This window comes from Palaemon carinicauda, chromosome 4 (genome assembly GCF_036898095.1).
Source record: "Palaemon carinicauda isolate YSFRI2023 chromosome 4, ASM3689809v2, whole genome shotgun sequence".
Classification (NCBI taxonomy): domain Eukaryota; kingdom Metazoa; phylum Arthropoda; class Malacostraca; order Decapoda; family Palaemonidae; genus Palaemon; species Palaemon carinicauda.
The window spans coordinates 176,515,369-176,530,368 of record NC_090728.1 but is presented as its reverse complement, the minus strand read 5'-3'; the positions used below and the strand labels follow the sequence as shown (position 1 = coordinate 176,530,368).

Here is a 15,000-nt window from a genome sequence, read left to right as displayed (position 1 = left end):
AAGCACACTAATACATGCGAAGGCAAGCTTAAACAGGTCCTGTTATCAGTGCAGGGAATAGGGAGACAATGAAAATAAAAGGCTAAAACATTACAGTGTATAAGCATGTATGAAACATGTGCGGTACATGGCTCCTTCCTATCCCTAAAAAGACATACATGTGAAATTGGGCACCCTGCGCATCTTGCAGGTGATATGCAGGTATTAGGTGAACAATGGAGACTCAGTCTTCTTTGCCATGAATGTTAATTAAGAAAGCCTTAGGTGTGTGACGGATCACGAGGAAAGGGCCCGTGTAAGGAGGCATTAACGATGGCTTGCTAGTTCCAGTACAGAGGAAAATGTATGTTGCCAAGAGCAAATCTGAGTGAAGTAGACTATGTCCTTAAGGCAATTCCTGAGGACACTTTCCAAGAAATCTCCGACTGGCTTCGCGACCAAGGGGACAGCCTCTTAGCGTATTACACCCTCAAAACATACCTCCTTTTTCAGCTTTCTCAACAGTCATTGGGGGATCAAAAGACTTTGCTCGCCTTCTGGAAAATGAGCTGTATAGCTCACTAGCAACCTGCTGTAGATGGCTCTCCTCGGGATGTGAACCTACTTCGAGCCCTTTGGGTACGATGCCTAAACCTGTCCTTGCCGCCATCTCCAAAACCCTTATGGACGGCCACTTCACCATCTTCAAAACCTCCAACAACGCCTCCACTCCTAATGAAGAGGACAACTAGTCAACACTGACCGAAGCTGACGTGAATGAGGTAAGTCAGAGACACCCGTCCCTTGTGGCACCAGAGCGGCGACAAAGCCACCCACCACCCACATATGACACCCCTTGCTCACGCCCCTTCCAACGACCTCTCCAGCCACTTACTGATGCCCATCAACTGCAGTTCTGCTTCTACTAATGCAAGTTTATATACAAGCAGTTTTAAACAAGAATATCACACAAATTCAAACACACTAATACATGCAAAAGCAAGTTTAAATAGGTTCTGTTATCAGTGAAGTGAAGAGAGAGAGAGATTGGAAAAAATGGCAAAAACGAAAGTGTACAAGTGTGTATATAAAACACGCGTGGTACAATATATATATATATATATATATATATATATATATATATATATATATATATATATATATATATATATATATTGTACACAGTACACACATACATATATGTGTTTGTGTGTATACACCCCTATATATACATATGTAAATATGTGTTTGTATGTGGGTATGTATGAATATCAAATGAAATATGAAATATATATGGCGAATTCAAATCAGGGTTTAAAGTTATAAGACGATTTGTTCGCATAGCACATGAGACGTAAAAAAGTGAGGAACATGGATATAGATAATACAACAGGTAAAATATTCAATATAGTTTGGTCCAACAGAAAGAATGGAAGACAATATCTTTGTGGGAAAAAAGTGCAAACTTCCGAAGAGTTTTATCAACTAATTGACAGAAGTGTTGGAAGGGAAGGATCAAGTGTCTTGTATCCCTTGTTACGAGAAAGGCTTAAATAACTAACAAAATACCTGGCTGGCTATGATTACCTGAAGGTGCAAAATACGAGTCGCTCCGGGGTCACCAATGTGACGTGCTGAGAGAAGGTTGTGACTCTCAAGGACAGGATGAAAGCAACTGAATAAATTTATTACAAACACTCGTCTTTATATACAAAAACTTAATGCAACAGGAAATTTCCTGTTCAACTGATACCACACCGGTTAACAGTTAACGGTGAGTAAAAATACACGTTTATTCAGTTTCTTTATAGTGCGAGGGGAGAGCGAAGATACAAGCATAATATATACACATAATGAAAAGTCGCAACTATGAACGATCGTGTGACACACGGTTGGTACAAAGCTTAGAACTCCATGCGGTAAGAATTACATAAAGACATACATATGTCAGTTAAGGAAATCCAGACATAAAAACACACACGTGTGAACTGAAATGTTAAGTGCCTTATTGATCTACTTGTGGAGTCACTGAAGTGGCCGAATATGGAATAGTAATTGCTTAGTGATATATTTAAGCCTCAGGTACAAAATTTTGCCAATTTTTCTGTATATGAATCGTACTGTACCGTACTTTGGTAAAACATGATCGCACCGTACCTTGGTAAAATTATTGTAATTCCGTACCGTACTGAGGTAAAATGATCGTAACGTAATTCGTACGCGATTTGGTAAACATTTCATAACGCAATTCTGTACGTACTTTGTTAAAATCATCGTAACGTAATTCCGTACATACTTTGGTAAAATTATCGTAACGTAATTCCGCACGTTCTTTAGGAAAATTATCGTAACGTAATTCCGCACGTTCTTTAGGAAAATTATCGTAACGTAATTCCGTAAGTACTTTGGTAAAATCATCGTAACGTGATTCCGTACATTGGTAAAATTAGCGTAACGTAATTTCGTACGTACTTTAGGAAAATTGTTGTAACGTAATTTCGTACGTTCTTTAGGAAAATTATCATAACGTAATATCGTAAGTACTTTGGTAAAATCACCGTAACGTGATTCCGTACGTACTTTGGGAAAATTATCATAACGTAATTCCGTACGCACTTAGGTAAAATAACCGTAACGTAATTCCGTGCCGTATATACAGATTAAATATAAAGCTGCCGTATCGAGCAGAAATGCCAGCCTTGCCTGCCCCTCTAAACTACTTTGTAACCGAAACTTCACGAGGTCAGTGTCTGCTCATTGTTTCTCTCCATCGCGACAAAATTCTTCACCGCACGAGTGGCTCAATATAGACTGTCCTCCAAAGTCTTTGAAACACTCGATATAACTTGAACTTTATGACAATCAAATTTTAAAGACTGAAGTTTCAAAATCACCTTGCGAAAATAATTTAACCAGATGATTTTCATTTTCCTTTGTTTCTGTCTTTCCCGATATGTCAAAATCGTGTTTAAGGAATAGTGCTGTCTTTGTTTTGACGCAAACTATTTTGGCCCTGCAGAACAAAACATTTTTTTTTATGTTCTAGTGACGATTTAATGTTATCTTTTCCTCAAGTTAGATATATTTTAACACTTGCTCACATACAATAAAGTATCATAACAACAGCAACAAATGCAGCCGTTTTTTGTCCATTGCAGAACAAAGGCCTCAGACATGTCTTTATTCATGTCTGGAGTTGACCAGTTTTCATTACCAGGCTGCTCAGTACAGATTGGTGACAGCGGGAGGCTTTTGTCTCGTCATTCACAGCAACCCAACCTAGTATTTGGTGGCCCTGACAAGTGCAGCTTTGCTGATCATGGCGATACACAAACCCTTTCATCCTTTTCATACAGTGGTGGCTTTACAGATACAACTAAACAAAATCACGATATGTATACCAGAGCGAGTGCCAGATAACACATTTCTCGCATCTCTTAATTGAAACTAGACACAATTTTCATCTATTTTGGTGTTAATCTAAATATATTTTGTTAAGAGCACACAGGGCATACAACAATTTTGCAATATTATAAACTATATTTTCGTGGCAAGATGATTAAATACGACAGAAAATTGTCTTGCTCTGTGACACTGCCTTCAAAGGTCAAAAGGTCGCTCATGAATGGCAGAGGCAAGGGACAGTGACAACCCTGGCAGGTAAATGCACTGAAGATTGATCATATATAAACATGATCAGCACCCAAGCCCCACATTCATCCAAGCTATGACCAGGGAGGGTTAGGCAATGGCTGCTAATGACTAAGCAGTTAGACTTATAGCCTTCCTCAAATCCCACAAGGTTGATGAGGTTGCAGACACTACAAGAAACTATCGAGTTTGAGCGGGACTCGATCTCCCGTCCAGCAGAACGCCAAGCAGGGACGTTCTCAATAGGCCTCCATCCTTATGGATAAACGGGGAGGTTCCTTGTTTTAATTTTCATCATTTACAAAGCACAGCGTAATCTTATGTAGTCTTTTTGACTGATCTATTTAATTTTCCATCTAATTATATAATAAATTGCCGTACTTTCCTCGTTTCTAGTTGGTAATAACCTTGCAGAGCTCATAGTTTCCATTTTATTTTTCTTTATTCTTCGTGACATTATATAAATTACATAATGTGCTTTACATTATAATTTTCTTTCCCATGAATAATCATGCTTCATATTACGGTCCTTCTTTGCATGATAAATCTGACTGGACGACCTAATTTCTCCATATACCATTTCAGGGTTTACTCTAAGGAAGATTTACAACTGCACAAACTCTGATGAGAGGCCCAAATGACCTTAACCAGTGACTGTCTGACAGTATGTAGTTAGTTCACGTTTGCATTGTTGTTTCATTCATTTATTTCAGTTCTTTATTCATAATGCTAGAGCATTCATGCATGAAACAAAGATATTGCGTTTGAAAATTAGCCTTTATTACATTATAGTGATATTTGACGAAAAAACAGTTATAAGTATACCTTGTCATCGTCATAGTTAACCTCAGTTTTATGATTTTGTTATTTCTATGACTATGAAGAGCCACTTGTAGTTTCACATCTACAGTAAAATCGTTTGATAATCCTCACATTTTAAGATATAATGTGTAATGTGAAATATGGTAGTCTATGTCATATATTTTGATTTATGCAGCGTGTATGATTGCATTATATTGTAAGGTTAATAAGAAAAAAATGTTCTAGTAGCTATCAGTGACTTAAGTTGTGACTCCTTCCTAGTTTATGACACCCAAACCATGCAAATTCAAACAAAATACAAATTTACAACCACATAAATCTGGATATACAACTGCACGTTACAATCAATCCTAACAATTTTCACTAACATTAAAACCCTCTGTCTTTTCCTCTTTTATACCTGAATAATCTTCTCCTTCCCGAGAATATCGTATCTAAAGAGACCAAACCTCTTCATCTGTAGCACCGAGGCTTCTTCGGCTATAGTCTTCCCTTCATACCGTGGCATTGCGTGAATCTATCTCGCCAGTTAAATGCACATCATTCACTCCATAATCTCCTCAGGACACGTCAGACGGAGTATCACTGAGGCGAAAACGGACCCATCCCAAATTAACAACGTATAGAAAACGCACAAATCAAACCCGAGGCGTTTTCAATGAATCGCAGTTTATAGAAAAAACTTCTTTTATGGGATTTGTGTGACAAATGATGGTGATTCCTGTCGTTGGGAATCAGAGTTCACGTGACTTGGCTGTTCCTTTGTACGAGGAGAAGTCACGGAATCCTGAATTACTCGCAGGCAATGTGTTTTGTATTCGTTCTTTGCGTTTCTGTGGCTTACAGCAGCACATATTGACATTATTAGAATTTACGGATCCTCAATAGATACATGATCTGAATTTCGTGTATAAATAATTTAGAAGACATACAATGTAGCATATATTCATGCACACACATACATACACACCCAGAGAACTTCAAATCAATCAATCAATGAACCAACACATACACACACGCAGTCACAACAACAACAACAACAACAAAAAATTGAACACTTTCTTGTCGACTGCAAGACAAAGGCCTCAGACATCTCCTTGGTTACGCCTGGGATTTGGCCACTTTCATCACCACGTAGGCCACTGCAGATTGGTGATGGTGGGAGACTTTAGCCTGATCAGTCACAGTAATCTAGTGCGGGTAGCCCTGACTTAGTAAGCTTTGCTGATCATGACGATACACAGACTCTGTCACCACATTAAGGTATCCCCTTACACACAAAACACACACACACACATACACACACACACGTATATATATATATATATATATATATATATATATATATATATATATATATATATATATATATATATATATATGTGTGTGTGTATATATACATATATATATATATATATATATATATATATATATATATATATATGTTCATATATATATATATATATGAATATATATATATTATATATATATACATATATATATATATATATATATATATATATATATATATATATATATATATATATATATATATATATATATGTTTATATATAAACATATATATGTATATATATATATATATATATAAGTTTATATATAAACATATATATATATATATATATATATAAACATATATATATATATATATATATATATATATATATATATATATATATATATATATATATATATATATATATAGAGAGAGAGAGAGAGAGAGAGAGAGAGAGAGAGAGAGAGAGAGAGAGAGAGAGAGAGAGAGAGAGAGAGAGAGAGAGAGAGTGGACTGGTAACTTTTATAAGATACATGTGCATTTTTAATAGCCTAATTAACCTCTTAACTACTCGTATTATCACAAACTTTTCTTTTCAGAAGAATTCGTCTGTAACTGCAACTCTCTAAGCTTTAACGTAAGGTGCGTTCGTCGAATGTTGCCACGGAAGCTGAAAGTGTATTTCCCTATTAAAGGTTTAAAGGTAGCTCATGAACGGCAAAGGCAAGGGACAATGACATTGCCCTATCAAGCAGGACAATGCCCTAGAGATCAGCGCCAAAGCCCCTCTCCATCCAAGCTAGGACCAAGAAGGGCCAGACAATGGATGCTGATGACTCAGCAGATAGACCTATAGTCTCCCCCAAACACCCCATCCTTAGCTCACAAGGATGGTGAGGTTGCAGAGACTAAAGAAACTTTCGAGTTTGAGCGGGACTCGAACTCCAGTCTGGCGATTACCAGTCAGGGTAGTTACCACATCAGCCACCACAACCCTATTACGACTTGAAGAAGGCTCAATAGCTACAATCGAATCTAAATTAGTGTAGAAAGGAGAGAAATTACAAAGGTTATTAGTTGAAATGCACTCTTCCCACCGCCCAAGCTGTGACAAGGGAGGACCAGTCAATGGCAGCTTATGAGCTGGTATGTAGACCCACCTCCACCACACCCCCAAAAAACTAACAAGAACAGTAAGGTTGTGGTTATTGCAGATAACTATTGAGACTCGAACACTACTCAAACCAAAGAGCCACAGATTACACATTTAAAGATAATCAGTAGATGAATAACAGTGATGCTATTAGGCCAATCATCATCATCATCTCCCCCTACGCCTATAGAAGCAAATAGGGGGAGATGATGATAATGATGATGACGACGATATATATATATATATATATATATATATATATATATATATATATATATATATATATATATATATATATATATATATAATGTCATCATCATCATCATCACCATCATCATCTTCTCCCCCTACGCCTATTAAAACAAAGGGCCTCGGTTAGATTTTGCCAGTCGTCACTATCTTGAACTTTTAAATCAATACTTCTCAATTCATCATCTCTTACTTCACGTTTCATAGTCGTCAGCCATATAGGCCTGGGCCTTCCAACTCTTCTAGTGCCTTGTGAAAAAAAGTTAAACGTTTAGTGAAATAATCTCTCTTGGGGAGTGCTAGAGGTATGCCCAAACCATCTCCATCTACCCTTCACCATGATCTCATCCACATAAGGTATTCGAGTATTCGATCTTTCATTAAACTCAAATTCTAAAGATCTTGTATTAGAGATCATACTTCCTATGTGATATTTCATCTTCCATTGTATATTCCGTTCTCATCATCTCTGTCTTTCTTCTATATATCTTGAAACAAAACTCCTGTTATATTTCATGCATTCTGGTAAGCAAGTTTTGCAAGTGTGTGTGTGTGTGTGTGTGTGTGTGTGTGTACTCAGGCACTTGTCCTTCATCATATAAGAGAGATGTACTGTATATGTATGATGTTATTAATGCACACCCATTACTTGAATCGGTTACTATGGACGGTAGCTAATTATTTTAATTTCAAAGGGACGTACAAGAAATGTAAGAGAATTCTGGAGACGGTAAATCTCTAAGCACACAATTGCAGTGGCTCCAAACTACAAGATTATCAATAAGGTCTTTTCTTTATAAGGTATCTAACCTAAAAGCAGTCTAACCTAGCTTTCATAGCTCTCATGACACGGAATTCAGATGTGGCTTAGCATTGATAACTGTCATTAATGACTGGGTGGAGCTGAGTTCGGAATGAGTTCCAGATATTCCTTGATGCTGAAAATAAAGGAAGTGAGCCGTAATACAGATGAAGCATTGATCGTATATATCAACATGATCCAAGAATTAATCACTAGAACCATCCGAACAAAATACGTAAGGATTGCGCAAAGCTCATGTCCTTGATTCAAGATCTATTTTTCTTAGTGTATATGTGCGTGATTTTGTATAATTGCATATACGATCGGAAGTGCTCAACATCAAAGTCAGCTCTTTCTAATAAATCATCCAGATATTGGTTAAAGCCATCCTGATCGTGCATCGAAGGGATGACACGGTATGACTCGTTTTCCCAAGAGCAAGGTCTGCACCGCCTCATTGACAGGGTATACCGTAAGCACCAGGAAGAGCTTAACATAATGAACAGTGATTCAAAGCATCACGAGCAAGAAATGCTTCCCCACAGTGACTCAAGCACACCAGAGAACTTATGACTTCCTTTGCAGCTTTCAAAAGTGACGAAGAACTGGAGATGTTTTCGCATCTAGACGCACCTGCCGGTGTTCGTGAGAACGCCTCCTCTTCCCGTCATGTCATTAACATGACTGTTTACTCTCTTTATGATTGAGGTATTCCTCCGTGACTAGCATTTACCGAAATGATAGACCCATACGCGTGATTGACAGCCTTTACTAAATGCAATCTTCACGGAAACAAGGTTGAGTTGAATATTATGATAAATTTGCTGCAATGCTGTTATAAAAAGCAAGGGACACACTAGCCTGAATCCTATGTTTTACTTCTTTTTTTTTTTAGTCATAATTCTATTGTTTCTAATTCTTATTTTAAACGTATATTGCAATAATCATATTCTTCTCAGCAATGTTCTCCTTAAGCCAAGATTTTATTTTCTCTAACTATGAGAGAACTAGACAAGTACTTTGGAGATTTGAGTTTTCTACCCAACACTGTTTTATTAACATTTCGTTTGTAAAACATTTCGCGAATAACGGAATAATCGCTATTCTATTTTTCATCTTGATTGTTCATTACTTCTCTTGTAGTTTGTTTATTTCCTTATTTCATTGCCTCACTGGGCTATTTTTCTTTGTTGAGCCTTTGGCCTTATAGCATCTTGCTTTTCCAACTATGGTTGTAGATTAGCTTGAAATAATAATAATAATAATAATAATAATAATAATAATAATAATAATAATAATAATAATAATAATAATAATAATAATCGGTTTCCTGAAACTACTTTACTGATTATCTGCTCTGTCTACCATTCCCACCGTCACCTTGATTAGCTTTTATTATTACAAATAGTTACAATAATTTAGAAATGCACAAATATGTTTTTGCCATATGCTGCAATGAATACATTTACTGCATCTGCATATCAGGCCACGTCGTTATCGTTTGATCATATCTATACATCAGCAAAAAACCCATTTGAAATCAATTATTATTAGTACTATAGGTAGTAGGTTGGCCAGGGCACCAGTCACCCGTTGAGACACTACCACTAGAGAGTTATGGGGTCCTTTAACTGGCCAGACAGTACTATATTAGATCCTTTTCTCTGGTTACGGTTCACTTCCCCTTTGCCTACACATACTCTGATAGTCTGGCCTATTCTTTACAGATTCTCCCCTGTCCTCATACACCTTCTACTCTTGTTAAGAGTAGAAGAGACTCTTTAGCTATGGTAAGGAGCTCTTCTAGGAGAAGGACTCTCCAAAATCAAACCATTGTTCTCTAGTCTTGGATAGTGCCATACGCTCTGTACCATGGTCTTCCACTGTCTCTTGGGTTAGAGTTCTCTTGCTAGAGGGTACACTCGGGCCACACTATTCTATCTAATTTCTCTACCTGTGGTTTTGTTAAAGTTTTTATAGTTTATATAGGAAATATCTATTTTTAATGTTGTCACTGTGCTTAAGATATTTTATTCTTCCTTGTTTCCTTTCCTCACTGGGTTATTTTCCCTGTTGGGGCCCCTGGGCTTATAGCATCTTGCTTTTCCAACAAGGGTTGTAGCTTAGCAAGTAATAATAATAATAATAATGATAATAATAATAATAGTAATAATAATAATAATAATATCATTGCCGATTTTGTTGTTTAATTATTATAATTACAATAAGTATAGAAGTCTCACGAGGAAGCCTCTATTCTAAAATTTTGCGAAGTTTTGAGTTGTAATAGGAGTGTGCCTACAGCTGAACCATATGTTGAAATAGAAGTTTATATATCTCTTACCAAAATTAATACCCGAAAAAGCATCCGTCACCAGTTGAGATACTAGCGCTAGAGAGTTATTGGGACCTTTGACTGGCCACATAGTACAACACTGGATCCCCTCTGATTACGGCTCATTTTTTCTTTGCCTACGCATATACCGAATAGTCTGGCCTATTCATTACACATTCTCCTCATACACCTGACAACCATACTGTAGTTGTTCATTGGGTAAGACACTCTTTTATCTATGGTAAGCTACTCTTTTAGAAGGACACTCCAAAATCAAATCATTGTCTTTTAGTCTTGGGTGGTGCCATAGCCTCTGTACCATGATCTTCCACTGTCTTGAAGTAAAGTTCTCTTGCTTGAGGATACATCCAGTCACACAATTTTATCCGTTTACTTTTTTCCTTTCATCACTCGGCTATTTTCCCGTTGGAACCCTTGAGCTTATAGTAGCCTGCTTTTCCAACCAGGGTTATAGCTTAGCTTTTATTTATAATAATAATAATAATAATAATGATAATGATAATAATGATAATAATAATAACAATAATAACAATAACAATAATAATAATAATAATAATAATAATAATAATAATAATAATAATAATAGTTTAAAAACATGAGTAAAATAAGAAAATAGAATATAAACAAAATAGAATCAATGAAACTAAATATTTATATGCAATGAAAATGACCCCTCGTTTCCTTAGTTTCAAAAAGTAGAATCTGCAACGTTCAGATCTTCATTAATATGTGCTTTAGTGAGGTCTGCGAAACTGTCAATAAACAAAAACAACGTTGTTTTCATGGAACATCAAAGGATATTACTATAATGAAGTTATCGTCACTATTTTTAAAATAATTTGGTTGCGCCTTTATATCTTCTTTATTGATATTTAATATATCATTATCATTATTGTTGTTTTTGTTACTTTTCTTGTTGTTTGACATAGTTAATTGAAGTTAGGTCATCCGTCATAATTGTATCTATATAAAATTAATCTTAAATAATTGGAAATCTATATCAAATATCTTATTATATGATTTTGAAAAACGCAACTGAAGTAAAACGGGGTAGTTTGAACATCCTCAACCAGGACTACTCAAAATTCATAACACCACAAAAATAACATCATGATATCAGATATCAAGTATTTTCTTAAATAGGCCAAAGCTATTAATATCGAATTTCTTTTGTTTTCTCTAGTTTTGTTATATCACCCACTTTTTCATCACTTCATATTATTATTATTATTATTATTATTATTATTATTGTTATTATTATTATTATTATTATTATTATTATTATTATTATTATTATTATTATCTAAACTACAATCTTACTGGGTAAAGCAGGATACCATAAGCACAAGGGCTTCAACAGGGAAAAATAGTTCAGTGAGGAAAGGAAATAAGGAAATAAATAAACTGTAAGCGAATAATGAACAACTAATATAAAATATTTTAAGAACAGTAACTACGTTAAAATAGATCAGTATATATAAATTATAAAAAAATACTTATGTCAGCCTGTTCAACATGAAAACATTCCCTGTAAATATGAAATATATCTCTATTTCCAAATTATAATTTTGTCTAAAATTAAGGCCTCACCGTCCATTCTCATTTCATTTCCTTTCCTGCCAAATCTAAGTATTTCGCATTAATCGATCTTGAGACATTATACGAAAGCAAATCCAGTCATTTCCAGGAAACAGCTTTTCTCTATTGGTTTTCCTACGTTTACTTCTAAAGCTTCCTTTTGATTTAGCCTTCTGGAAGAGTTGCGAACATTGTAGAGGCATTGCAATAACTGCAAGTGGTGGTGTAGCCAATAAATTTAGCCTTTTGGGAGCGTTGGAAATGAAAATGTCGCTCAAACTTCCATTATAATCGACATTTTAGATATTCGAGTAACTGCACGTGACTATATAGGCTAGATATTGTGATTTATAATTATTATTTTTTTTTAATGTACCCTTTACTCGATATTGCTTAATAAAGTTTAGCATTGTATTATTCACCCATTAAATTTTTCTTTCTTACTTTTGTCAAACATCAATTCATTTTATTTTGTTTTGAATTTAAAGCAGAGAATACTTCCTTCTCCTACACAATGGACTTGGAACACCCTCAGGTCTACCACATCTCAATGCAATTCTCCTGTATGTGACTACCCTGTATTTCCTTCTACCTCCGAACTTTGGAACTTTTGTTCTCTTGTTTTTTTTCATGCTCGCCGCAAAATTCCACCTATATAAAATCAGGTTTTTATTCTCCTTTAGGTCTGAACTATATAGAGACATTACGTAGTTTTATCTACGTAATAGAACTGAATGATACCGGAGGTAAGGAAGGACCTGCAACTGAAAAGAAAATAGACCGTAGAACATAGATAGGACAGGAATATTGAAATAAGAAAAATCTATTACCGTATTAAGTAATGAAGGGTGCGTAAAGTGTCTTTTGCACGACAGGCCTTTACAAAAAAAAAGTTGTAAACTTATTTATGAATGATTACTTGTTTACTTTCCTTAAAGTTTACTTTGAAATTATAAGCCATAGATTTTCTTTTACGCTTCTTTAATTCTGTGAACATCTGAGATGAAATATAAGAATCTCAAGGGAAAGTGCTGCGATAGTAACGTTCCAAATGATCACACAAAACCCTGAAATTTTCTTTCTTCAATAAAACAAGCCTCAAATTACTAGACATCGTCATGATTTACAACTATTTTCATTATCATCATTATCAATTGTTTTACTATTATATCTTTCCATACACTTCGCAAAGACATTGCTTTGCTTGAAACCATCTCCATCTATCTGGTGTAAATGATCTAGGGAAGTGGTAGCCGATGTGGTAACGTCCTTGACTTGTGAACGCCAGACTGGGGTTCAGGTCCCGCTTAAACTCGTTAGTTCCTTTGGTCGCTAGACCCTCACCATCCTTGAGAGCTAAGGATGGGGGCTTTTGGGGAGAGATTATAGGTCTATCCGCTGAGTCATCAGCAGTCATTACCTGACCCTCCTTGGTCCTAGCTTGGGTGGAGAGGGGTCTTGAGTGCTGATCATATGTGTTTATGGTCAGTATCTAGGGCATTGTCCAGCTTGATAGGGCAATGTTACAGTCCCTTGCCCGTGCCATTCCTGAGCGGCTTACCTATTCAGATATGGAAGGAAGTTCCTTTTCCTGAATAACTCAAAGCTATGTTTGTTCATCAAATACTCATTTAAAAGGTTAATCCTGTTTTTCCAATTTAATAGAAAATTATTCACGAGGCTTTAAAAAATTTATTTCAACCTTTACCTCCTCACTTCGTGAAATCATTCACCACAAAACAAATTCTATTCATACTAATGGAGTTAGATTAAAAGCAATATCTTCGTTAATATGACGTAACCTAATGCCCAATGACGGAAAATGAAAAGAAAAAATTAATAATCATCAAGGATCATGGAGTCAACTTCGTGTATGTGCAGATAACAAAAGGGAGATGCCAGAGAGGATTTTTGTGCTCATTTTTGATTGGCTGGTTGTCACAACAAGGCGCGAAGAGGCGCGGTGGGAGATTCATCCGTGGAATCGTGGATCTCTGTCAGTGAGTTACGGGACACGAGACGCGAAAGGTTGGATACGGAAGCTGGGTTCTCGCTGTAGTGATCAATTGAAATTCGGTGCAAAGTATATTTACGGGATTAAAACTTTCTTCCGTGGTTCATAGGACGTTCAGAACGCATTTGATGAATCACTGGACTTTACTTTTAAACACACTGTAGACACCACTGAATGAGATTGATTTTATTTCAAACACGCAACCTAGAATCGGTTGAAATTATAAATTCATTGTGCAAAAGTATTATAATTTTCATGTACAGACACATAAACAAATAACCTTTATTTTAATCATAATATTTCATAACAAAATTTTTCCTGAATGAAATAAATAGTTTGAAGCTTCAAGTGATATTCTGACAGTTGAGTTTCCTTCGTTGTGGGGCCTCAAACATTTCCATCTCTAATTTTGTGTGCAATTATGTATGTAAATGAACATTAGATATATTTTCTCAGTTTGAATAAATCCCAAACCTATCTGTCACTGACAGGAAAAAAATAAATTATTTTCAGATTTATTAAACTAAAGACGATTTATATTCAACCAAAATGTGGATGACATGGCGAAACAGTCTCTTCCTAATGATGACACTTTTAGGTGAGTAATGACGGATTACCTTTGTTTACTTATAGAAATATACTTACTTTCCTTTTTATATTTCAAAATGAAATTTACTCGCTTCATTTGATGTTATCTATAGTTATGTTATCTGCGAATTTCCTGTTCATTTGGGTTACGCTCAACAGTTACATTAAGAGGCATTTATCGTTTGCATCCATTATCTCTTGTAGGCCTACTTATACTATATTACTTTATTTCACAAGTTCCTTCTCTTCCTTTTGTTATTTTCAAGTTTTCATAGTTTATATATGAAATATTTATTTTGGTGTTGTTATTGTTCTTAAACTTCTCTTGTAGTTTTTCTTTATTTTCTTTCCTCACTGAGCTATTTTACTTGTTGGAGCCCTGCTTTTCCAACTAGGGTTGTAGCTTAGCAAGGGTTAATAATAATAATAATAATAATAATAATAATAATAATAATAATAATAATAATAATAATAATAAATAAGTAGGCGCGCTCATCTGAGTCATACGTTATT

General features: G+C 35.4%; 1 protein-coding gene across 2 annotated transcripts in view; it reads left to right on the top strand.

Moving 5' to 3' along the window:
* The first annotated feature begins 13,879 nt into the window (after positions 1-13,879).
* Positions 13,880-15,000, top strand: part of LOC137639213 (uncharacterized) — a 46,832-nt gene continuing 45,711 nt past the window's right edge. Inside the window, exons 1-2 of one of the 2 annotated variants that reach the window (XM_068371506.1) lie at positions 13,880-13,913; positions 14,413-14,497. In XM_068371506.1, coding sequence (XP_068227607.1) covers positions 14,449-14,497 — 49 coding nt within the window. In that variant the 5' untranslated portion in view covers positions 13,880-13,913; positions 14,413-14,448. Of the gene's footprint in view, positions 13,969-14,412; positions 14,498-15,000 lie in introns of both variants that reach the window. The other variant, XM_068371505.1, reaches the window with a different exon arrangement.